At 41.1% G+C, this 26,151-nt stretch overlaps 1 protein-coding gene across 1 annotated transcript in view; it reads right to left on the reverse strand.

Annotated features, from left to right (window-relative positions):
* Positions 1-26,151, reverse strand: part of ptprsa (protein tyrosine phosphatase receptor type Sa) — a 173,701-nt gene that overhangs the window by 54,867 nt on the left and 92,683 nt on the right. The window contains 6 exon segments of the mRNA XM_051077337.1: positions 1,499-1,822; positions 9,484-9,628; positions 9,769-9,905; positions 10,664-11,245; positions 11,423-11,692; positions 22,220-22,330. Of these exon segments, the coding sequence (XP_050933294.1) occupies positions 1,499-1,822; positions 9,484-9,628; positions 9,769-9,905; positions 10,664-11,245; positions 11,423-11,692; positions 22,220-22,330 (1,569 nt within the window).

Below are 26,151 nucleotides of genomic sequence, written 5' to 3' on the forward strand. Positions count from 1 at the left end.
TGCCATCAATGGGAAGCCAGGTCTCTCAGTCATAATGACAGACATTTATGGCAGGCCTTGCTTCCAGGTCTTTTGCTTTGCCATGGACTGGCTTTTTTCTGAGAAGGATGTGCCATTAATAAAACTCTTCCACTCAAACTGCCTCCATTTGCTCCTCCACAAACACTTAAAAGTCCCCCTCTTCCACCCTAAATCACAACCCTATTTCCCCCCCTACCCATCTTCCCCAGGATCAATCACCAATCTTGTTTATTGCCAAAATCTTTTCTACCTTTTAGCCCTGGCTCTTATTTCTTTACCTGGCACTTCTCTGTCACATGTTATTATCGTAATGACACCGGAAAATTTGTTATAGCCATTATATTATATTATATATATATTATAGCCAGATACTGGTGTCTTGCGAAACAGGTATGGTGAGAATTTAAGCTTGTCTGTACTGTTGAGATCATTGCACATCATGTCAGAAAATGCTTAAAATACTCTAGTAATGGATGTGAAATGGATCGTGGAGAATCAACCAACGTCAGCCATCCATCAATGATTCCGATGTGCTGTGACATCCTCACATCCTCCTAGTTTCTGCTATCCAACTCAGCTGTGTAATGTTTATTTTTTTGTTCTTTTGAGGATAGGATGTTTTTGCAGGCATCTTGGCATTTCTGTCTTTTTCAATTTCTTTGTGCCAATCTGGTACACAGCTGTTGCACACGTTAAGGAATGACCAGCAGTGCATAGAACCAAAAATCTATCTGTGAGCCCTATATTTTACTATTTTCCAGGGAATGTCAACTGAGTCTATTTTTCTCTTTTTCAACAACACCTTGGTAAACACCCATACAATGACACCCATTACCAGTCTCTGTGTTTCAGCGGAGTAGGTCAGGCCTGAGTGGCATGCTTAGGGGCACTGCAACCGTAGTTAAGTAAGGACTGGGAAGGTGTTATTAATTCTTTTTTCGTCATCCATATTTTCCAGTCAGGGGATATGTGCTGCAACATTAATGGACGTGTGCCTGCTTCTTTAACCTCCAACCTACAGTTTCCATCATAAACGCACAGACAGATAACAGTATGGCCTTGCAGTGTACAGCTCTCATAAATGCTTATAGGTCTCTGCTGAGCAATGGGATATTGTTAAAAGCCTACAGATACAGGGAGGATAAAGGATGTGGAAGCCATTATGAATTACATTTGGTTAGTTATGTTTTAATAGCAACACACTTGATTTCCCAAGTGTGTTATGTATTTTAAGTGTTTTACATTCATATGGTTTATACAGCTGTATATGGTCCTGTTACTTATGGACTTATGGTGTGCTTTTGAAACCATGCAACAAGAAAAAATTGTGACAATGACTATCTCCAATATGTGATGCTTATTTTTCTAACGGGATCTTGTCAGGTGGACATTACTGCAAATCCATGTGCTCAAACTAACATGCAGACACTTCATCTCTAGATCAAATCTAGTTTCTACGCATTAGAGATTCATGTACCGTCTTCGTCTGTCCGGCAGACCAGGGGCTCACTCTCAGGGCCTGGCCCAATGGCAGTGAAGGCGGACACGGTGACATGGTACTGGGTCCACTTTTCCAATCGCTGCAGCAACACCTGCTCTTCGGTGGCAGGCACCGTGGGCTCCTCAGCGGGCTCCCCATCGTCACCGCCCCCACCTTCTGACGGGCCCACCACCTGGTAGCGCACCCTATACCCCGCCAGGTCACCGTTCTGACTCTCCAAAGGCGGAGGGCGCCAACTTACCAGCAGGGCGGTGGAGCTGGTGCTGCTGCACTTAATGTCTTGAGGGGGGGCTGAGGGCTCTGGTGAGGTGGAAAGGACAGGAAGGAAGGGGGGAGGAGGGGTCGAGGACGAGGAGGTTGGGGAAGGGGGGAGGGGAGGATTGAAAAACAAAAAAATAAAAAGATGGGAGAGATAAAGAAAATGATAAAAGGAAAATTCAAAACTCAAATCAAAACAATAAGAATAATTCAAACAAAAAGATTGCAAAACAAAGACGGAGGCAAAATATGTTTGAAATAAAAATAAAATCATCAAGCGAATGTCAACAAAAGAGCAATAAATGGACAATGACACAAGCTTGTGTAATAATGAATCAAGATGGCTACCCTTGTAAGATACCTAGGGACCAGGTTGGAAAAAAAAATTGTTGGATGTGCCACAAAAGTACTTCACCCTATTGCAATAATGTTATGATCTCCAGCTTCACTTACAACAGAAGACATGTGTCTATCATCTTATGTATTATCATATAGGAGGTGGAGGACCTGACACTGCTTTTAGTTATTATTCTAAACCTAAGACAGTTCATTATCGACAGTCATTAGTTTCACGTCGCAGTGCTAGGTGGACAGGTGTGAACAAATCCATTTTGCGTTTTATTTTCAGGCACTGAGCCGAGGTTTTAGCCCTTAACCAATCTAAACTAGCAGCCAGGTAAACATGGCAGTCATAAACGCTAAACCCCTAATTTTCCCTTTCAGGGTGTCTGCAATTACTGCTTTCACTAAGGCACTGCAGGCAGTGTACATGGGGATTAATAACATACTGTCATGTCCACAAAGCCAGCATAAAAATTAGGCGAATATATTTAAAACATATTTAGCATTAATGTGCATTGTTCAAATGATAAGGATTTATTTTTTCTTTCTTCGTCTTGGGTGGCAAACAGCACCCATTTTACCTTGAATGAGCAGAATTAAGCAATCCATTGGAAACAATAGTAATTTTGTCCCAGAACTTCCATCTAAATTAGCATAAGCTAAGACTTAGGTATAATCTAGCAGGGGGGGTAGTATAGTCTGTCCTTTTCAATTTGTAACAGTATGAATGCTTTTCAACATGGTGGTGTTATTTGTGTCTGAAGTGTTCTTCCAAAACATATTAAAACCTACACATCTGTGAACTTTTTAAACCAAACTCAATGCCTCTCGCTTCTAATCTGTGCCAAGCTCTTACACAGCTTGTGCTCGTTCAGAGAGTGTGCTGTGCAAGGAGTGATAAAACATTTCACTTCTCATCCAGAGTTTGGAATTATACGGACAAAGGGACATGTATGAAAATATTTCTATCCAAGTCTGGTTTCCTCTATCCCCTGCAATGGTTCTGTATGAGAATATATTCCATCTTGGTGTTACAAAACCCAGTTCATTATTACATTTTTGTCTGTTATGTAAGGGAAAAAAAAGAAAAAGAAATCGCACAATAATCAAAAACGAAATGAAATACCATCTGGAAAAAAAAGCATTCCACACACAGCAACTTAGGAAAAGAACTCAAACGAAACCCATGGAAACAGGCAGCGTGTTCTCATTCCAAAACAAAAGCTGAAGAAATAAATTATGAACTGAAGGAGGGTACTGGGAAATGAATTTCTCTGTAACCCCAGTGACTCGAAAGAAAGAACCACAACGACAGTTAGGGTTCAAAATAACAACTCATGAGAAAACATGAAAAAACACAATACTCAGCATAAACAGAAAATAAGAACATTTAACCTCTAAAAAAAGAAAAAAAACAAAAAACAAAAACAAAACACGAACCAACTGAACAAAAAGAAATCACAAGCATTGTCTGCATCATACGTACCTGACTCCCACAAATACTAAATTTTAAAGACTTTCTTACCACCAGCACCTGACTACAGAGCGTGCTTACTCTGTAGTCAGTGAGCTGCAACACTTTTCCTCCCAGAATACATTCCTTAAATTTTGACATCTATGTACTCCCATTTTTAATCAGTAACTAACACCTTTAATTCCTGATTCACTGAAAGTTAGTTTTGGACCCATTTTGGGGTTACTGGGAGGGAGAGAGTTGGCTCTGTGCTGTAGCCAGGGCTGTTTAATACTCATGTATCTTTGGGCCGGAGGGTCCACAAGACTGTGAGAGGGGAAGCCATAGGCGGGAAAACTCGATCCCAAGATATTCTACTCTGCTGCACTTTGCCACGTACACAAACATCCTTCCTTGTTAACAATTTGTTCAGATAAATCCCATTTCATAGGCCTGCACCTATGTGTCTTTGTAAAGCTTGCTACAATTTTGAGAATACCTAGACACAAGAATAGAGGGGAGCAAGATGGAAAACTTGTATTGCTGAATTCATAAAAGTTTAATGATGAGTGTTCTGACTGCAGTGTCACTTTGGGTAGAACAGCTTTAAGAAAATAAATAAATAAAATAAAATAACAGGAGTTTTGACTATCTGAGAGGCCTCCTACCGGTGAAGACTGAATGTTCCAGCACACAACAAATAGGACAGGACCTCAGCCACAGTTCCCAAACCCTTCTCTGTGTCCAATGGGCTTATTTACTTATGGTCTTACTGGATTTTGAGCCTTTCAGCTTCTTTCCTCCGCTCATATTGTATTTGCAAACTCTCCACGTCAAGAATGATTGCTCAGTTCTCAATCTTTGTGGTGCGGAAAAGGGCTGTGAATCTGACAGCAGCCAGGCTATCACAGTGCACAGGCATCCTCACGCCTGATAACGGTTTAAGACTGGCTGGGGCACGGCTTTAATAAAGTGCATATCCCATGAAGGCCAGTGCTAGGATTATGGATACTAGAACTATACAACCACAAAAGAAGAAATTCAGCTAATGCTTCACTTGAGGTTCTTTTGAAGCTTCACTGAAAGAGTTTCCTAAATGCTATTTGACAAATAATTAGTCATGTCTGCATTCATATCCTTCTCTTTGACTTTTAAGTCTGTTGTGATATGACTGGGAGCTCTGGGTACAAAGTCTGCAATGTCAAGCACTGGTGGCATACCTAATCATTATGACTACCTTCAGATTAAAAGTGCTTTTAGTGCAACATCTTCAGTGGATATAAATTACACACATTAATGCTTACAGTTTAGCTTCACAGGCCATTACTCCATGCCTGTTGTCAACTCTTTAAATGACACAGATTGCCAATGCTTTTGCTATCAGAGTATAAGCACATGTCTGCATTTGAATTGTATTTTCACCAGAGGCCTCGAATGACAGGATGTTCGTATTTGTAGATCTTTATGGAATTAATCCTCCCCCCGATGCCAAATGGCTGTGCTGTGGCTCACACAAATATTCCAATATATCTAAAAACCTCCTGCAATTACAGTAAGTGGGGGGGCTAAACTGCTTGTTTGGCTAAATACAGAGGATTTAGAATCTGCCACTTTAATTTGAGAGATAGCACTTGACTGGCTACTGGCAGGTTCTAGGTATAATCTAAATGTGTAACAAAGCCTGACAATCCAGGGGCCTGGCTCATAGCTCATCGCAAACCATGAAATTAATTCTGACGCTATGAAATGGGATTCTTATCTGTCACTCTGGGGCCCTGCGGTCCCCTAACACCCACTCCCAGGGTCCATCTTAGGTTCCTGTTACCACATCTTGTGACTGGGTAACAGCTAGAGGAATGCTGGGAGCCCTCCCGGCTCTCGGGTTGTGGACCCAATCCGGCCACGTCTGAACGATCTCACAAAAATGGTCTCTCAACCTGATCTGACTGTGGCAGCATACCCCAAGAGGCCTTGCTTCTGAATGAGGGCCACTCTTGCCAGTAGCATCTCGTGTATTTATTTCAGTCTGCTGTAATATTTACCAAGAGAATCTGCTGAAATGATTGCATAGCTCTTTGTTAAGTTATTTAACCTCAGTCATGATGGAACAAAGGTGGACTGGGACCAAGGAGAATTATTGCAGTGACTTTTCACAAGTTCTTGACAGAGTGGTCCCCATGACAATAACCCCTGGTAATGCTGCTTGGACTGAGCACAAACTTCAACAATCTGCAAACATTTTGTACCACAAATAATGGACAACAAAGCAAACAGGGAAATCATGTTGTCTTTCTTTTTACTTAGTGGCAAAGGGTTTCAGTCTGCCAGACACTGCAGAGGATTCAACGTCAGGTTGAAATGGTTTTGTGGGGCTGTGAAAGAACATGGCACGACCAATGCCAAAAAATGAGCTTGTACATGAAGCAATATTAAAACTGTATGTGGTCATTGCTCTGTAATTTGTTTAGGAAAGAAGTGTCCGACTGGCATAGGCAAAATATGTATTTGTTTTCTTCATGACAGTTTCTTTTGCGTCTTTTATTCTTGCTTATCCCTCCTTAACATTTACTAGTTCCTTAACTTCAGTCCTCATTGTAGTGTAGTCAAGGGTATGAGACTATTTTACTTTATATGTGTGGAGCCTTTCTTAGTGTGTGTGTAACTGTGCCACACTAACTGTGATAGTATAGTACTCCTATACTACAGGAGTAGTATAGGAGCACAGATCTAGCAGTATATTTTGTATAATACGTTTAAGTAAAACTGCGCAACAATATTTAAATGGGTAGTTATCTGACAATTGTGCAAGTTTACAACCCTTAAACTTGAGCCCACTGTGTTTCTGTGCACTTGTACGCTAATGTGCGGGCTTTGCAGTATTATTAATACAGTAGATTTTGCTCGTGTTTTCCCAAAAGATTCATACTAACAATTGTAACTGTCTATGTTACACTGAGATGTGAAGGCACTTAATACATGCTATATATGTCACTGACTCGAATGCATAAAAATGCTTCTATTCGTGACTTGTATGAGCAGCCAAACTGCAGACATGTCAGTTTAATATTAAACCGTGTCATGTATAAAGACTGCTTATTCTATGAGTCCAATTCTCTTTTGGTGTTTTGGAGAAAACACTGGAAATATTTTTTTAAAAATGGTTAATTGGATAAAAATGTCCCTGACAGGTCTTCTAGAAAGGTTATGGCAGACTGAATCCCTGAACCACACAATCACTTACCTCAGAGCATCCAAAAGATCAAGTTATTTATTGTGTTGTGGGAAATCTTTTGCTTTGACTGACTTAGTCTGTGAGTTTTCTGACCTCAGCAGCAAGAAACCAATGGATATATCTCACACCTGCTTGAACAGGGACTTTTGATAAAAACTTAAGAAGAAAATACTGGCTGAGAAAGACCAGGAACAACGAGGCACTAAGGTAAAACCATAGAAATAGAATGGATAGAAAAGGTAAAGATGGCTGTTAACCTTGAACTGACAACCAAAGAAGATTTGATAATCTTGTCATGGAAAGTAGCATTTAAGTGGAACACGGTCTTTACAAAGTTTAATACAGCTCTGAAGATAAACTGATACTCATTCCAGGACAATAGTGTCAAATTTCTGTGGTGGGTGAGCAGAGACCATTATTAACCAGCAGTTATCCTTTCTGTCCACTGTAATTGTATGGATGAGTCAATTCAAAGGAAGAGTCCCTTGTCTCAAGTAGAAACATGAGAAAATCCATCAGTCAAACTTATTCTTTCCCATATTTGTTCAACAGGCAAGGGTATGTCAAAGCTGTCTGCGCATGTCGCTCTGCCTGCTGCACTGTAGTTGCTTGTGGCTGTGGTGGGCTTGGGTTCATGAAAGAACCCAACAGAAGGATGAAAATATCAGCAAGCTACTGTCTGAAGTGATGTCAAACCAATATTCTTTCAGACAACCCAGAAAGTAATCAAAATTAATAAAAAAATAAATAAAAGATCTGACTCAAAACTTTTTTTCAAAAGACTCAACATAAAAGGAAGAGGACACAAAGTGAGCAAGGTGATGTCAAGCCATTCCAAGGAGAGCTTTTGTTCCATTGCACAGGGGAACAAGTGGCAAAGAGAGAAACACAGCTGGAACAGGGTGATGTAAGAAGGAAAAGAGGAGTGTATCCAATCCAATCAGCTTGCGGTTTGTCGGTCAAGAACAAATGCAAAAACAGAGGTAAGGAAATCACAAACACACATCGACAGGTGAAGATGTGCACAGACACTTGAGAGACGCCAAGACAGAAATGGGGCTGGATGAACATAAAGTATTTTCATGCCTGGACTGATCAAAGATCAACGGTGCAGTGATAGGTTCTCGACAGCACCCCCAGTGGGCAGGAGTGAGTGTCGCATGCAACTGGCGCTCTCCTCAGTGACCCTGCACTGTCTGTGTGGCTCTGCTGCCCGAGCAGAAACAAAAAAAAGAACTGTGAAGTGGTTGTTCCAAAGCCCCCACAGTCCAGATGTGGGGGCACAGCCAACAAGTTGCACTGGTAGAAACAGAAAATGTGTTAAAAGAAGTCTACTCCCACCACCATGGCTCTCCTATGTCCCAGTAAAAATTCTCTGGTTTAAACTTCACAAAATCTAACACAGCGCAGCCATTTTTATTAAGAATAAAGGCAGCCGCTCTGACAGTGAATGCATACATTTATCTTTGTCTGTGATTTTCTACATTCTATATCATCAGGATCCACAACGACTCACTCAGATTCACCCCTAATCCCATAAATCCAGCTACATTTTCCAGGTTCTTTACCATTAATGTATTAAACGTCAACACACAATATCACTGTTAATCTGTGTGTGCTTTGTAAACCCAAAAGACAGAAATTTCATACCCTGTCATCCCAGCAGTCCTTTAGCTATTGGATATTTGACTGGATAAGCTGTGTATATTTTCTTTCTCTACAGCTTGCACTACTATGTGCAATGATATCACTCCTGTTATTTTTAGCTGACTGGTTTAAATAATTCAGTTGTGTTCCCACCATCTGTAAAATAAAATAATCAGTGCAGAACTGACATACTGGAATAGATTCCAGGGGTGGGCATGTGGGTACTTTTGGTGACTGCTGATAGGGTTTTATTTTTTTCTTTGTTGACTAAACTCAACTCCAAATTCCCCATCCCCATCCTGAATATAGTCCATACAAGAGCCTTGGTGGTCTGAGAGGAGAACTGACATTTTTTGTGTCTCTGTCACGTGGAAGAAAGTGCACTTGCTGTTGACAAAGGAAAAGCAAATATGAACAAAAGTGAAAGGGAAATAAAGAAACCAAAATTGTCAGTCCACGTAAACTTGATTTGTTTGATAGTGCTGGGTTTACCCTTACATATTTGGCACCAGAGCCAAGTTAGACAATAAGTTAATGTAAGATAAAATGAAAAGTTTGTAAAACACTAAAATTTACTCTAGGTCTTTGAGGCTTCATTTCCACCTCACCTCTCCACAAATGATCAGTTCATAGTGTAAACACCATATTACCAATACCATAGTCATGTTGCCATATTCAAGTTAATAGAACTAAGGTCAATGCAAACATATTAAACCATGTGTTTAGGCAAGAATTAAACAAACATCAGTAAAGTCAAGTTTGTGATGCATTTCATCATTTCTGAATCAGCTTTGAACCCTGATTATGCCTGACAAAAACACAGTCATAGTTCAAAGGTGATGATGCAGTAGAGAATAAAAAGTTTACAAGCTCCAGTCAAAAGGGAAAAACACACAACCTCATGAGAATTCACTTTAGTGAAGGTTCACAAAAGCATAAAATGATTTAACTGCTTTCCTGTGGAAAATCGCTTTGTTAGCCTACCCACAAAAGAAAACATGAGAGAAGACTGAATAAAGGGTTACATACTGGCTTGCAAGGTCTTCTGTGATATGTCATTTGTGAAGGCTCCGATGCCTTTGTTTGAAATGGCTGCCAGGGAGAAGTGGTACTCTGTGTTTGGGCGGAGCCCTTCCACAACATATGAAGAAGTGGGTCCAAATGTTTTCTTCATCTGTTAATGGAGAAGAAAGTTACTGGCAAGTCTGATTTGAAGTGGTCGTAGATAAATATTAAGTTGGATCATATGACGGTGATATACAGCTCACAATGCAGAAGGGATTGAAATTCAAAATGAAACACTAAAACTCTTACCTGTGTGCCAAAACTGCCTTCTGAGTAGCGAAGTTCATAATTTATAATTCCCTCCTTTTCATAGGCAGGTTCCCAGGTCAGTTCAATGCTGGTGTCAGACACAGCACCAACCTGGAATTTGGATGGTTGACCTGGAACTGGAGAACACAGCAGAGGACACTGTTGCAGGACATGTGACTAGAAATTAGTAAAAACATGGAAATTAATATTATACACATGGGAGGGGTATTGTCCAATTACTAAAGAGAGCATTATACAGAGTTATCCACACATTGACATGATGAGCACCATGAGATTTGGTATAAAACGATGAGAATAAGATAAAATCAAATTGAGAGGAATAGATAACAGTGAAATACAAAAGGTTTGTGCCTCAGTGACAAAGCAAGGCACAATTGCTCGATTGTTGTGGGTTCTCTGAAGCTGGACGTGCTGCCTTGCACTGGCATTGATAGGGTGATTTCGCTGAACCCCTGAAGCTGATGCTGGTTAGTTCTCACACACAGTTGTTTTTTTTTTCTCAAATTTGACTGCCATGATCAAACAGACCTTTGTCATCATTTGCAGAGGCTGCAGATGTGTGTGAGAACCTTGCACAGTGGGGGAGAAAATTTGTCTCTTTAGCAGCAGGCGCATTCTGTTTAAAGTTTCTGAAAATGTGCTGCTGAGGCACAAAACAGATGAAGATGTTTGTCAGTGGTTGTGAAAGTCTTTTTATTTAAGCAGAAGGCTGGATAACAGCTGCAGCACTCACCAAATTTCTGTATAACTTATTTTAAACTTGTGCACAACGTGTATTTGTATGTAAAACTGACAGACATGAAACTCAATGAAAGCACTGGAAGAAAAGGATATTTCAAAGCTAAACACCAGTTACCAAGTTTCAAATCCTTACCTCCTTGCAATACTTTGACATGGATGGGCTCTGAGAAGGGTCCATCTCCTACCGAGGTGAATGCTAGGACTTTGATTGTGTATGTCTCCTGAGGAACCAGGCTCTGGATAGTAGTGATGATGCTATCCTGGACATTATGGATCTGCCAGAGGCTCATGGGCTGGGAGTCATCCATGGTGTAATAAACGCGGTATCCCTTGATCTGCCCATTGGGCTCCTCGGGCTCCTCCCAGCGCACCATCATGGTGTTTTGGGAAATTATCTGGGCCTGAATGTTTCGTGGCGGACTGGCAGGGGCTTGTTCTCCAGTCCTGGTTTCTACTGGCTCACTGGGAGGACCCTGGCCAATTGTGTTGACGGCTGAGACACGGATTTCGTATTCGGTGTTGGGGTAGAGGCCACCGATGCTGTAACGTGTAGTGGTGATGTCATCCACTGTCTCATACTTGCTGTCTGGGGACTTGGCCCTGTACTGGATGATATAGTAAGTCACTGGGTCTGGGTTGCCTGAGTCCCAGGTGATGGTCACACTGGTGGCAGTGGTTTCAGTAACCACAGGGGTACCTGGAGGCTTAGGGAGAGCTGTTATGGTGAGAGAAAAACAGGAAGCAAAGAGTGGGAAATCATTTATCATGGCAGGGAATGAGTGAACAACAAAATGCCCCAAGACCATTAAACACATACATATTGTAATTGTAGCTTTCTGTACATTTCGAGCCTAACTGAGCACAGCACTTCACAAGCACAGTTATCTCTTACATTTGACAGTGATCTGCGCCACAGCTTCAATGATGCCAAGGCTGCTCATGGCCACGCAGGTGTAGTTGGCTGACTCACGAACGCTGCTCAGTTCGAGAACGTTTCTGCCCACTGGCATCTCATCCTCTGGCGTTAAGTCCTCTGAGTTCAGCATCCACTTGACGTAAGGCATGGGTGACCCCACTGCCACGCACGTTATGTTCACACTGCCACCGGGCATAATTTCCTGACTCGTTGGTGGAATGGAGAAGCGAGGAGGCACCCGCCGGACTGAGAGAGGGCATGAGGAAGGGGAGAGGATGACAAAAGAGGGCAAGGGAGTCAAAAAAAAGAGAAAGAGAGAGGTAACAAGAGAGGCCGATGAAAATGGACCCTTCTCAAGGAAATACTTAACACAAAAGGTTCAACATGGTAAATGTGAACTAAAACACATAATAAAAAAGTAGACTTTTCAAAACATAAAAAAATACAAATAATGAGAAGGAACTAAACTAACAGAACTGCTTCAACAACAATATAGATTAACAATAAAGCAACGATTCATAGCAACAAGGTTCCATTGACCAATATTTGACCCATCACAGCACAATTAAAGACACAAAAATCTATTACGAGTTTCTCATCTTTGGAACTGAACTGCTGACATATATACAACTATGGCATAACCTGATCACCAAGTATGAAAGTGTGTAGTAAAGGCTATGTGATAATGCTATCACATAAGGCCAAGATGGCAACCTGGAACTTCCTGTCCTCTCCGGCATGCATGCCAAACAGGAAGTAGGCCATTACAGGCTTCTCCCACAGCACAGGAAGTGTAGGGTTACGGGGCAATTGACCATCACACACAAGGTCTCTAAACACATTCTAGCCCAAGTTTGCACTTGACACCTGTCTCTACTACCTAGATATCTTAAAGATGAGAAACTTTAATCAGATTTTTGTGGTTTAGGGTAGATCCACTGGACAAAGCCTTATTAAGATCTGACACGGTTCCATTGATAGATGCAGCTATCAGTTTCACAGACAGCATGCATAAATAGACCGAGGTAAATTAAGGAGTAAATGATAACAAAATCAGATATAAAAATTGAGATAAAATGCATAGAGGAATATAACTGAAGGGTCGCTAGCATGCCCAGACAAAAGACGATTGGAGAGGAAAGAAGAAATACAAGATAGAGGATAAAGCATCTGAGGAAAGGAGAGAAAGAGAGGGAACAGAGGAGCAAAGAGTGACAGAGGAAGAAAAAGAGAGGGGAAGGTTGGAGGAGGGTAAAGGGGGGGTAACCCGCTTCAATGCTGTGTAAACTTTGTTTTTCTTCAGCTAATGTGACAAAATGTGATGGTGGCACATTGTCACATCGCAGTCCCAGTTAACACAAAATAAGTATTGAGGAACAAGGTATGTGCCTAGAAATACATAGAAAAAGAACTATAGTAGTTGTAGCTGGAGAGTCTAGTATCACAGAGTGTTGGAGTCAAGAAACAGAACTGGATCAACAGGGAGTAGAAAATCCAGAGAACAAGAAAGAGAGACAGAGGGAAAGGGAAAGAGAGAGGTAGATGAATAAGGGCAGAATGACAGCTAAGAGAGGGAGACGGGGAGGACCTCAAAATTCATGGATAGTAGTTGGTACTTGAGTGGAGGGAGGTTGATAATGAGTCTGAGAGGCAGAGGAAGGGCGTGAAAGGTACTGTGCACTTGTGTGTGTGTGTATGTGTATATACATGGATGTATATATATATATTTTTTTTTTTTTGCGTTGGTATAGGCATGAGTGCGCGTGTGTACAGTATGCAAGAGTTAGAGAGTGGAGGAGTATGAGTTAGCAAAAAACATTGTGTGTTCATGAGAGGCATCCCAGCAAGCACTTGACAGATAGTGACATGGGAGAGGTAGCCAAGTTCAACACTAAATGAGGACAAACTTTTGAACTACAAACTACAAACTGAAGTGTTGCCTATGTTAATCTAGGGTGAGCGACATCTTTTGAAAGCCTAAGTCAAGCTGAGTTGGAGATATTGCTGTATGGTTGAATGCCAGACTTGCAACATATATAATCATCTGAGAAAAAACTTTTTACATGCCTGATAGTTAGATACGAGCTTGTATTGTGTCAGGGTCACAGTTTTACATTACTTTGAACAAAAAAATCATCAACAAAATTTTAGGTTTTAAATTCAAATAAAAGCTAAAGGCAACAGTTATGGACATCTGCAGAGGTCCCTGTCAAACAAATTGTCAACACCGCATCAAGCCAAGGTATCTACATCTATTCAACATCAAAATGTTTGTTGGGATGCAAAGAAGGTCAAAGAGAGAGAAGTAGTGCAGATGTGGAAATATAAAATGATGAACTAAATGGAAGAGATGACTTAGAGACAGACTGATAGACAAGACAGGAAAGACAGGGGACGAGAGACAAGACACAAGGCAGAACAAAACAGACTCAAGCAGCAAGACAGCGGACAAGAAGACAGACAGAGGGAGACGAGCAGACAGACAGTGACGGATGGGTACGCAGACATACTGTACAGTACGCAAGGGGGAAGGGGAGGGGGAGGGGTTTGTCGGAGAAAGGGAAGGAGGAGGAGGAGGGCATAAGTGGGGGATAGAATAAGGAGACTGTGATTCTAAATCCAAACAAAACAAATCAGAACCAAAAAAAAAGAAAAAGAAAAGAAAAAAAAGACCATGGCTCAAAGTGGGTTTGGAGGTCTCACACACTGGGGCTTAAAATCAAGAATCAGCTACACGTCCCCTCCTCCCCGCCTTTAACACCTCAATGCACCTCAGTGCAAATGTAACTTGGGAAGTCTTGGGTTGGGGCAGATGTGACGTGTGTGTGTGTGTGGGGTGGAGGGAGTGGGGTGGGTGGGGACTGAGGGGGAGATTTGGGTGGGGGATGGGGGGTGGGGGTACTGGGAGGGGCGTTAAGGATAGGTAGCATTCCAAAATACACCGTGTCGATCCAAATGGGATTCATATGATCGTTGCATGGGACAGTTTGCCAACAAATTAAGGGCACAGATATCACCTACACACACTCTGACGGGGCTTTACCTGAGAACTTGCATGTACTGACCTGAGCACTGTATGTACATACAGTATACTGACACATAGTTCTTAGGGGCAAAGGTTTGTAGTACATAAAAGTAAACTTGCAAATCGTCCAAATGGTCAAAACACATCTATATTCACTGGCTTTTAACAGCCATTCTGTTAAGTTAGTTATTCAAAATGTCTGCATTTTGCTTTGAGATTAAAAAGAAGAACATTAATAGTCAATTACAGTAATAGGTTGAATGAAGCACAGGTGGGAACCTTCTGAAGCCAAAGCTGGGCTTTTGATTTGTCCTTCTCTGAGCTACTCTACACGTATCCTCTCAGTATTGTAATTCGCTATTTATGTTAATTATGTTATTACCTCTGGCAAGACGCAACCTGACCTTGAGGACAAAAAGTTCATTGCTGACCTTTGAAAAAATGCTAAATGTACCATGGAAAATGGTCAATAGCAAATTTAAAGAGTACTCTTTCCTTAAGAAATGTCACATTTTCATAGATAACATTCTAACAAAAATGTCTCCTTCAGAAGCAAACATGGCTCTGTTTAAAAAAAAAAAAAGTGAAACATATCAAAGAACCATAACTTGTTCTGTCCTGACCTGAGTGTAAGAAAAAGTGGATAAAACAACTGAACGCATGATGTTTGCTTCATGCGTTGTCTCATCATGACAGTTATTATTGCGTCATGAAGTCCAAATGGGACTTAAAAAAACATGTTGAATTGGGAAAAAAAGGCCCATCAAATAGGGGGAGAAAGTATATATCTGCATTCTAATTTGTCAAAAAATGTCTTACTAAACAACAAAGGTGAAAGGGCAGCCCATTCCTCACACGGACATGCATGGGTGTGGCTATGGCATGAGTGACATATACAGGTGCGCCCCCATCCACTCGGGCAGACACCAGAGAACCAATACAATCCAAAAATGTCACCCAAGCCCATCCAAGCATGCCATTCATTCCCAAATATAGCATTGTTCCAGACACACACACGCACAAAATCAAACGAAAGGAAACAAATCAAACTGAACAAATCCACAAAAAGAACTAAGTCCAAACAGCATAGACAGTACCAGAGTGCAGCTGTGTTCAACAAAGAGGTATGCATCAATACTATTAGATGTTTTTTTCAGCTGTGATTTGTCTCTGCTTGAATTTTGCCTCCAATCCAAAAAGAATGGTGAAAACTGAATAGGGCGAACAGGGCCTGTGTTTTATGGGGAAACGTTCAATCAAAGTGTGTCTGATGGTGCTCTTCTCTCCCTGGGGCTCAGGTCAGCCAATGGACCGGGAGCTGTAGTGGCTGAGTGAATGAGGTTTCCCCACAGGAAGATGTCTCTGTTCACCTTTGAGTACCAACACTGTCAGGGCAATGTGGGAATCAAGACAAGCCACGTGCCAAATGCTGGTAACTTTTGGCTGTGGCTGGTCAGGGAATTCTTAAATATACAAATCACTGGGCCAATACACAAAAACTTCCTTGCTTAAAGGCTTCATGGTACTGGGGCACTTTTTAATGAATCATAGGTACAACAGCATGCACCCTGTGTCTGACACATAAATAAATTTAGTCTTTGGCTACAACAGAAGATCAGGAGCTCAAGGTCAGTTGATACTACAGCACATTACACTATATCCTGGGAGAGAAAATTATAAATCTTACAACCCAGAAGACACTTTAGGGGACAACATTAACTAAATGTCAGTGTTACATGCAAATGAGTCACCGCACTATCATTAACTAGACATGGGCCTGTATGATATGATTGAATGTTCAGGTGGACTGGGTAACTCTGTCATGTCAATGGTCCGGTAAGCTCTTATAAGCTGTGTGTGACTTTGTGTGTGTGTGTGTGTGTGTGTGTGTGTGTGTGGCACCCTCTCCTATCCTGCCTTTAAAATGTAGTAGCAGTGAAAGAAAATAAAGAATCCCAATTGCATGGACAGGCTCCTCATTCACAGAGACCAGGAGCCCAGCCGGCCCATTTGGAATTGAGAGGAAAATAAAACAAACATATGCCTTTCATTTGGACTACTAACAACATATAATCTTGTTTCAAGCCCCAATGTGGAGAGAAAGACAAGAAGCCTTACAGTGGACGAGGTGAAAAGCAGTCGAGAGAGAACGCCAGAGTACTGCACTAACTCTAATAGTGGGCGGTGTTGTGGAGGGATTTGTGCCAAAAAACAGAGGTCAGAAGGTGGACATTATCGGCCATTTTGGTGAGGCAGTTTTTGCTGCCCCAAAATGAAGGGGGAAGCCAAAATAATGTGCAGCCTTTAGTGTCACCTTGAAGCTGAGATTACACCCTCTTGCTGCCTGAGGACACAGGCGCAGTATGGAGATCCTTTAGTCACACTTGCTGGGTGAGGCCTACGGCATTTACATATAAGCCGTAGGGGTCGGCCTGTATTAACATACCTTGGCTGCGCCAATACTAAACAGTCACTATGGGTGGCTCATCAAAATGGAAATTATTACCTAAAGGAAACTGACAGGAATCATGGCAGGGGTATCTAATAATAGCAAGCAGTGAATAGAAGGGACTTCAGAGTGTATCACTTTTTTCTATTGTCTTACAGGTAGATGACAAGCAGCCAAATATTACTGCAAGCATGTCCCCTCACTGTAGTGATCCCTTCAGTGAATAATATCAGTCGGATTGAGAAATGGAGTGTATTCATGTATTTGCATTTGAATAAGAGGTAATGAAACTTTTGTTTTGTAGGAAAAACAAGTGCAATTCTGATACAACATTTATATCATTTTTGAGGGGTGGCTATTAACTTCAGGACTCCTTGAGACAAACATCTAATAGAGATAGCAGGATTTTGCTTTGGCCAGTGAGAACATAAGGTGTAATCTAGCTTTCTTTCCCAACATTACACACAAATGCATAGCAGGGCATGCAAGCACATTCAAAATCAGGCAGATACCTTTGTAGAAGGGCAAACATGCACATGCGTACATAACAGCGCAGTCTTTCTGCATCAGTGTTATTCATAGTACTTAGAATTAGATATAAGGGCCAAATGTAGACATTATCAGAAATTCATTATGCTCTGTTTTGTTCAGTTGTATTGAGCCATACCTACTATTTTATGGAGGGCAGCACTGACAGAGTACTGATAGACAGTTTTCACAGACTCTGCTGTCAGAGTATTTTGACAGCCAATTGGTTCATTATTTGCATCTAGATTAGAAGGGATGATTATAGATATGTATTTGTGTAATGACTTGCCTGACAAAATTATGTGGCTGGAGCAATGGAAAGAAATGGCATGGATGTGGTTGACTGGGCCACAAAATATCAGCTATATTCTGTGTCTTCTCCAAGGAAACAATGACTAACTTAGTGTTTAGTGTGGCTCATGAAAAAAGCTCAGTAGTTACCAGCAAATAGCCATGAGAAGATGACCAGTGCAATCTCTCTTGTTGGCTTGTGCATATTCAGTACGTAAAGGTGCCCTTAAGCAAGATACGCCTGGGCTCTAAAGCTGAAAGCTGGTTAAAATGCACAGATTCCAAAAGTAAATTTGGTGCTGGGTGTTGCTGAGAAAAACATATGTGCACTCCTATGGATGAATAAGAGTTAGTAAACCATGAAAAGTGCTAATTTGCTTGCTTTTGGAGAAGCAGTTATTTTCAATATGACTTTCAGATACTTTATAGAGATCACTCTAATCCCCTGGAGATCAGCACACTTTGACAGCCACACATAGAAAACCTCCCACTCTCAGAAGAGAGTGATAGGGAGAAAGTGTGTAATCTCTTCTACCTGAAAGACTGATATGCCTGATCTACTGACTTGCTGAGCCACATCTAATACCCCTAGCCAAAAACCGTGGTTCCTTCCCAGAAACATGTACCTTATGTATTCATGAGACCGCCGGAGCCGTAAAATTTACAGGCAAGTTCACTGCAGCAGGTGACATGAGATTCAATATAGATCTGACTCAGTTGAATATGTCTTGGTGAAACCTGGTGCACATGCTGATGCTTACATTTAAGTGAAACATCTTAGGAGATAATAAGCAGTTGGTACAAAGCCGCCTGACACATAAATCAGTGAACGCTGCTTTCATTGATCTCCAATTCATTTAGCACTTTCTTCTCATTATTGTTGTCGGACTACAGCATGAATGCTTAAACAAAGCAAATCACTGTGTGTCTTATTGTAGTCCAGTTTGAGAATCTTCATTACTTTAGTCACGTCAACCTGAAAATCAATTCTATTCTATAAGTGCGTGTGAGTGTGTATGTGTGAACAAGGGAATGGGGGGCTTTTGAATAATAAATTATAATTTGATTGAGTGTCATGACTGCAGGGGAACACAAACAGCAGTCACTCAACAAAACCAATCACATCTAGCTGCCGCCATTTGAAAAGAAAAGTATCTCCGAGCACCCGCTAAGCAACAGCAAATGTGATGTTGAAGTCATTATATTGTTATTGATCCACACGACTGTAAATGGCATCCCTTAATGGCTGCCTGAATCACCATGGAACCCAATCAGGCCCAATCAGGTCTAATTTTTTCAATAATGGATCTCTATAAACAAGATGACAGGAACACTGGCTGTATACACACTTATTATTTCATTCGGCATTTGCATTTGCACTCCGAGACTCAAGAAGCAGAGCAGCATCATTTTGAAAAAAGAAACACAAATCTCACAAACAAATGAACCACGAAAAGACAGACATTTTTTTTTAAAAAGAAAAGTAACAAAAGGGAAACAAAGGAAAACACACAAACACAACACCATAATCACAACACAAAAAAGAAACAAAATAAAGGAAAGCCAAAAAAAGGGGTGTGTCAGGGAAAACACTTGTAGAGAAACCAAGGAAAGAGAAGGAATCAATTGAACAAAACACAGGGAATGTGTAAAGAAAAAGACCATCATGGCCAAAGGGATTCTGTACAGGCATGCAAGCGCAGTTACATTCTCCCATCATGCAACAGGTCCTGTTATTTCCACGTGCTGGGTTTCCATGACAACACGTGCAAGAAAGCTTTTAGGTGCAGAAGCAATACCAAAGGATGCAAAACGAGAAAAGGCCCCACAATGCAAACATAAAAGTAAATTAACAAGACCCGAGCTACTCGGGTTTGCTTTCATCATTTCTTCCTTGGAAATAAAGAAAAATTTCTTTCATAATCATTTAGCAGTTTGGATTAATTGATTAGTGTTTGTTCAAATTAGTAATGAGTCGAGCTCTGTAATAGGCAAATACAACTAAAATTTTTCAACATGTTGAATTTTTTTTTTCAAATGTGGGTTAAAAAAAGTAAAAAAGAAAAAACACACCAACCTTCTCGAAGCTCTGAGGGATGTAAAGGGGTTGATGCAGAACACAATGACATGAGGAGAAGAGAAAAATAGGGGAAACACAGAGAGAGTAAAAAAAGCCACCTCAAGGTGTTTAGCTGCAGCTACATTTCCCTTTTCTTTAATCTTTTTTTCCTCCTTTTCCCCTGTCCCTGCTATCAGTGACACCCGTCTTGAAAGTACACTTGCCTGCCCCACCCCCCACTTAAATAAACTTTGAACCAAAACAATCAGATTCACCCCAGTGGCCGCACTGTCGCCTGGTAAGAAAAATATAGTGAGGCGCCACTGGAGTCAAATCAAGCGTACCATACTCATAATTCAAAATTTCACAAGCTCCTTATAGCCACAAGGAGAGGCTCCTGTGGTGGCTGTATTTGCTTTTGTTAGAGAAGGAAACCAAATAAAGAGAAAATAAAGAAAAACTAATGAGAGATAGAAAATAAAAAAGACACAGTTTGGGCTGAAATTAGCAGCTGCAGTTCAAGATAGTTACAGTAAATGTTGTTAGAAGCCAATCAGCAGCACTGTCATTATGGTTTCTGTTTCAAATAGTTGTCTCAATTTGCCCAGGTAAAGTATTCCCCAGATACAATTTAGGATTGTTATGATTTTGTTTTGTTTTGGTTTTTTTTCCTGAAAATTGATCCCCACCACAGCTGCTAATCTCGAGTGCATTTCGCTTTGTGAACAAAACATAGTCAACATCAAGTATCAGAATTGATTGACAAAAGTTAACTGAAAACAGACAAAGGTTGACACCATCAAGGCATAACAAGTGTGTTACATAGTGTGAAAGTACCTGAGTAATTATGATCCTGTGTACTCTTTTAAAAGCATGCTGATGGAGCCAGTGTTCATGGAGATTGCATGAATTGTTGGAAATGATTTCAAGGTATAGCTGTGTGTTTCTGACCAAAGAAACTGCTAAACATCCCAGTGCTGTGTCAACAAGTGTTCCCATTGTTATTTAATGATTCCTGTAGAGCTCTTGTCTGTAATTTGCATGAACCCTTTAATTTCTGCCATGCTGTACATGAGCAAGGTAGATAGCTACTTGACATTAAGTGTTACTGCATCACAGTGGAGACAGCATGAGCCTCCAGGATGAATGCTGGCAAGAGGAGATACTCATCTTGATGAACCATTTTTTACCGTCTGCACCCTCGCAGCTGAATTTTTCTTCCCTATGCTGCTACTTCACAGGGTATGATAATAGCAATAATAATGAAAAAGCAGCTCCCTGACCCATTTTATAATGTCAGAGTAGTGAATTATTTATTGGGAACAAAGTTATTTGGTACACAGCAGAGGGAACAAACTGAGTAGATACCGAGGCATCTTTATTTAATATGCACAATATAAATAATGCATGTTGAAAATGCATCTGCTTCAATTTATTAAAGCTCCCTCAACAGGGAGTCATTGTCATTTAACATTAGTGGTAGAGGGTAGGCTTTTGTCTTCATTGCCTGTTTCCTATGAAACTCAGCATTCTTTGTGACTGATTGTTTTTCATATCTTCACTTTGCTGGAACATGCCAGCCAAAATTACTACTGACTATAAAAGGCTTTAAAGATAATACCCCAAAGCAGAAACGGGGGAATATTATGGATTTATGCTCCAGAACACCATCAAGAAAAGAAGAGGAAGTGTACTATTTATAATCTATGCAATATAGCATTTTTTTTTCTTCTCATATAATACAGAGCAGCTGACTGTGTTAACAGTCGTTTCCCATTAATTCCCCACAAGGAAATCCCTTTTACCTCCAAATCTGGAGAAGGCTAAGGGGTTAAGATTTTGATTGGTGGGCATTAATACCTCGCCACTCAATCAAAATCAAGACTTACCGTTGTGCTCCTGTACCTGAAAAAAAAAACTAATCAAAAAGAAGTCCTTCCCGACTCTTTTTGGGTTCCATAAGTTTGATGGATGGGGAAACATTTTATCGGGCACACAGTTACAGGTAAAAGGTGTCTTACAACCGATAAAGTAAAGACATACGGCTTGTTGAGCTACACTTTTCCTTCCAAGTGAGTAGGAGAGGGCATTGAAAGACAAAATGGAGCATAACATCATAACAGAGAAGAACATTAGTTGGTCAATTATAGTTTTACATTTGGAAGTTTCAGTGCATATGAAATTACATTTATGGGCAGGCAATACTATCAATGCTAAAAGATTTATATTACTTGGGTAATACTATTTTGCAAAATACATTTTGTGCATATACAGCTGGGCTAGAATGGAAGCAATTATCATTTGTTAAGCTCAACAGTAATGCCACTTAAAGCTGAGCTGCACTGTGCATTTTAGTTAGAATGGGTGGATGTTTTTATTTTTTATTTTGTGGCCTGGCTCTGGGGCCGGGTTGCTCCCTACCTCGCACATAAAGGTTAGCAGGGGACGAGTAGCGCACGCCTTCCACATTAGACGCCACGCACTCGTACTTCCCCTGGTCTGTCTCCTCGCTGTTCTCGATCTGCAAGGCACCTGGGGAAAATGACAACATCCAAAAAAAGACAAGGGGGTTGGGGGTGGAGGAACAAGGGAGAGAAAAAGAGAAGAGAGAAAGAGAAAGAGAGAGAGAGAGAGAGAGAGAGAGAGAGAGAGAGAGAGAGAAAGAAAGCAGGGAGGAAATGATTAGTTGACCTGTCAGTGACAATGACAGTGCATGAGTCAGACAATCTTCTTAATGGAGGGTATCTTGAATTTCTCAAGACCGTTTTGTCAAGAACTGTTTCTCTCTGCAAATGCTAATGCAGACTGCCATGACAAACTGGGTTCCTCTCCAGCCACACGCAGATAAAAAGAAAATAAAAAAAATAAAAAATTAAAAAACCTGGACTGGATCAGTTGCACTAAATTTGTAGCTATGCCAGTGTATGTAACTCATGTGAGATCCCTTTCAAAAACTTGCGATAAGGACAAAGAAATGATGTAAATGTGATGAAAGGTAGTGTAGAAGGGTGTTGAGATGGTCCTGTAAACTGAGTAAGATTAAGAGATTTCTCCTTTGCGTAGCACTCACTAAGGGAGAGCGTGTGTGTGTGCTACAGGAGGAAGGTCATGGGAAAATATCCACACATACAGTTCATGTCCAAATGAACACTGGCATGGTGCATAATGCAGCAGGCCATCCCTTCTGCAGCTCTACAGCATGAAGAGTTACAAACTGTGAAGACTTGTCATCACCATCAAGAGACATCTTATACTTACATTATACCTTGTAAACATTTAGGGGGAATAACCGCTACCATTATGATTGGATTGGGTCATTTGAATTCACTTTTAGTTATTACTTGTGTTTTGTTTAAATTACTCTTCTCCAATGTATTCAGATCTGATGTAAATTCACTCATTTTTAAGGGTATTTGGGGAGGAATTGTGTTTAATATGAACCCTTTAGGGCTTATGTGTTTCAAACAGACTGCATTTCTTATCACTTTCTTCAGATTTTATCTCTTGTATGTGCAAGTAAATGCAACCTAAATGCCTGGCAACAACACCGGAGAATGGGTGTGGAAGGGGGCGGGGGGTGTAGGAGGGAGGTGAAACAACGAGCGTCAGATCATTCCTCGTTAGAGCGCTGTTGACGGCACTTCCTGATGATATCATTAGGGCTTCTGGCTGGCTCAGCAGACAGATTGCAGCCCAGGCCTCCCTGACAAACACAGCACCATCGCTCGTTAGCATTTAGCCAGGAAGCATCAATACGCCAGCCGCTGCCCAGGATGCTTTGTAATATACCATAACCTACTCCATCACATCACAGCAAGCGGAGTGAACACAATGTTGTACAAGGGTACTATTCTGGAACATTGGTCTAATAACGCTCTTCAGCTGTGCCACAAATGAGACCATCGATCCTGCTTAATTATAAAGATTAGTCACACTTCCACCTTGGACACGGCCTAATACTCTAAGAGTATTTTACACCTTGGAAACAGAACAAAGATATCTACTCTTAAAAAAAGACCTGAAGCTACAACAATCTATACTCCTATATATTTTTTCTTCTCTTCATTCTCCCTCTACAGCTCAGATCGTCCTCATCCCCCAGAGGGAGCTGTGCCTGGCACACGGCACACGAGCCAAATAAAAACGTCTACCTGCAGAGTGCAGGTGGTGGAGTCTTCGCTCTGCGTTTATGCAGGGATCTGATTTGGATCTGTTTGATCTGCGCTTGGAACAGCAAATGCCAGCCCGGTGGCAGGTGGGTTGGAATGTGCTCAGAAGCCTAGTGCCTCAACACTGGGGAGACCACAAAGTAAGGACTGTGTGAAGTTCAACTCCAGGTGGACGGCTCCAGAAAGCTCTGCCAGCGGCTCGTCAGCCTTGGTCCCTGTGCTGAATTATAAAATCTTTGGAAGGCTAAAGTTGAAGTTAGTGCAGTTTTTTTTTTCAATGCTTCATAAATAATTATGTTGAAGGGCTTGTGGTGGGCCAAAACCCCCCTTTTTCGTTACCAAAAAGTTAAGACACAAGAAATGTTTCATATTTCATATGTTTTCACTCCATGTCTGCCAGATGCTGAGGGTCTGCAACTTCAAATGTTTCCAACAAATACAAATGTCTACTTAAAAATAATACTTAACAAATGTCAGGAGAAGGTCAAGAAAACACAACCACCAACGTGCGGAAGGGTGACAGATAATGAGCCAAACAACATTAATTGAGAGCCAATTAAAACCAACACTGGCTGCTGCAGATTGTACCTCCTGGCGACAGAGCGAGCAAGACAGAGAGAAAAACAGAGGAGTCTTTGAAGGGATAGAGTGAGTTTCATCTGTTCCCGCCAGCTTTGGTGGAGGCTCCTTGCTAGGTGGTATTATCTATTGTTTCCAATCCCCTACTGGCTTCGTTACATATTCTAGCTATTATTTCAAAGTGGAACTCTGAAGAACACATAAATACCCCTTCCACTTGCCAAACACAGGGAGGGAGACACACACAGAGAGAGAGAGAGAGAGAGAGAGAGAGAGAAAGAGGAAGGTAGTAGAAACGTGAGGAGGAAAAAGGCAGGGAGGAGCAGCAAGACAGAGTGATAGGAAGGAGAGACAACAAATGTAGAGGAACAATGAGAGAGAAGGAGGAATGGAGATTTATTCTTAGTCACATATCATATTTCTTATTTTCTGTCTTAACCTTGAATGTTACTGTTCCTTCTAAAAATTAGGCGGAAATAATAAAACCCCATGTTTGACTCTTGTAACAAGCATAGACATTATTCTCGCTCTTCTGAAAACCTAAGTGAGTTACTATAAACTAGATTCACAGTGGAAAATAAATTACAACAGCAATAAAATACTGATAAATGTAATTGTACACACTGGATAAAATCAGACCTGCTTGAACAAATGTTTGATGAAGGAAGCCCAGTGAGAGAGCCTGAGAAGGAGAGGAATACAGAGAGAAAGTGAGAGGGAGAGCACAGAAGGAATCACAACTTCAGTCTATTTTGAGCTGCTTTATGGTCCTTTCTCTGTTAGATTCACACATAGAGGAGATGACATATCCTGCTGGTGTTACATGCATTGTGCCGCACTGTGTGAGTTGCATATCCTCGGTCTCTTCTTCTAGTCCCAGCTTCATCTCTTGTAAACCACAAAGTTCATTTAAATGCATCTACCCCATTTTATTAATTTTATTAATAATTTCTGTAATCGCGTAAAAGTCAAATTTCTTTATTTTTTGGTGACCACGCAGTCAGTTGAAAGCCTGGTAATATTAGCATTTAAAGACAAACAACACATAGAAATCCAAATGAACCCTCTTTGATATCCTATCTCCAGCAGCCTCATGCACGCGCACACAGAACGAACTCCACCCTCGTCACCAGCATGCGTCTCTCTCCTACCATTTCCCTTTTGTCTTTTATGAAAGTGACTGCACTCTCTGTGTTTTGCATAATTGTGCTCTGTCTACCCTGCCTGCCTGCCTGCGGCTCACCAGTGTGCGAGTGGCCATTTTTTTTTCTTCTTTTATCAGAAAAAGAGGAAACACAAGCAATGAAATAAACGCTGGAAATTATCTTTCACAAGCACAATAAAAACCACAGACCCAGTCTGTTCACAGGATGGGCGTTTACTGATAAAGACTTTGCCTTGTGAAAAAAAGAGAAGAAAGCAATATGTCGCTCACAAAATGGCCGTACTGTGCTTATTAAGTGAGTCCTCTATGGGGCCCAATGGCATGTTGTCCCTGTCTCCAGCTATGAAGCCTTATCACAAACACAACAATAGCAATAACTACCACTGACGAGTTTGTTTTGCTTGATTTCATTAGGAAACATGAGAAACAGTTCACTACAT

Source organism: Lates calcarifer, linkage group LG17 (assembly GCF_001640805.2).
Source record: "Lates calcarifer isolate ASB-BC8 linkage group LG17, TLL_Latcal_v3, whole genome shotgun sequence".
NCBI classification, from domain to species: domain Eukaryota; kingdom Metazoa; phylum Chordata; class Actinopteri; family Centropomidae; genus Lates; species Lates calcarifer.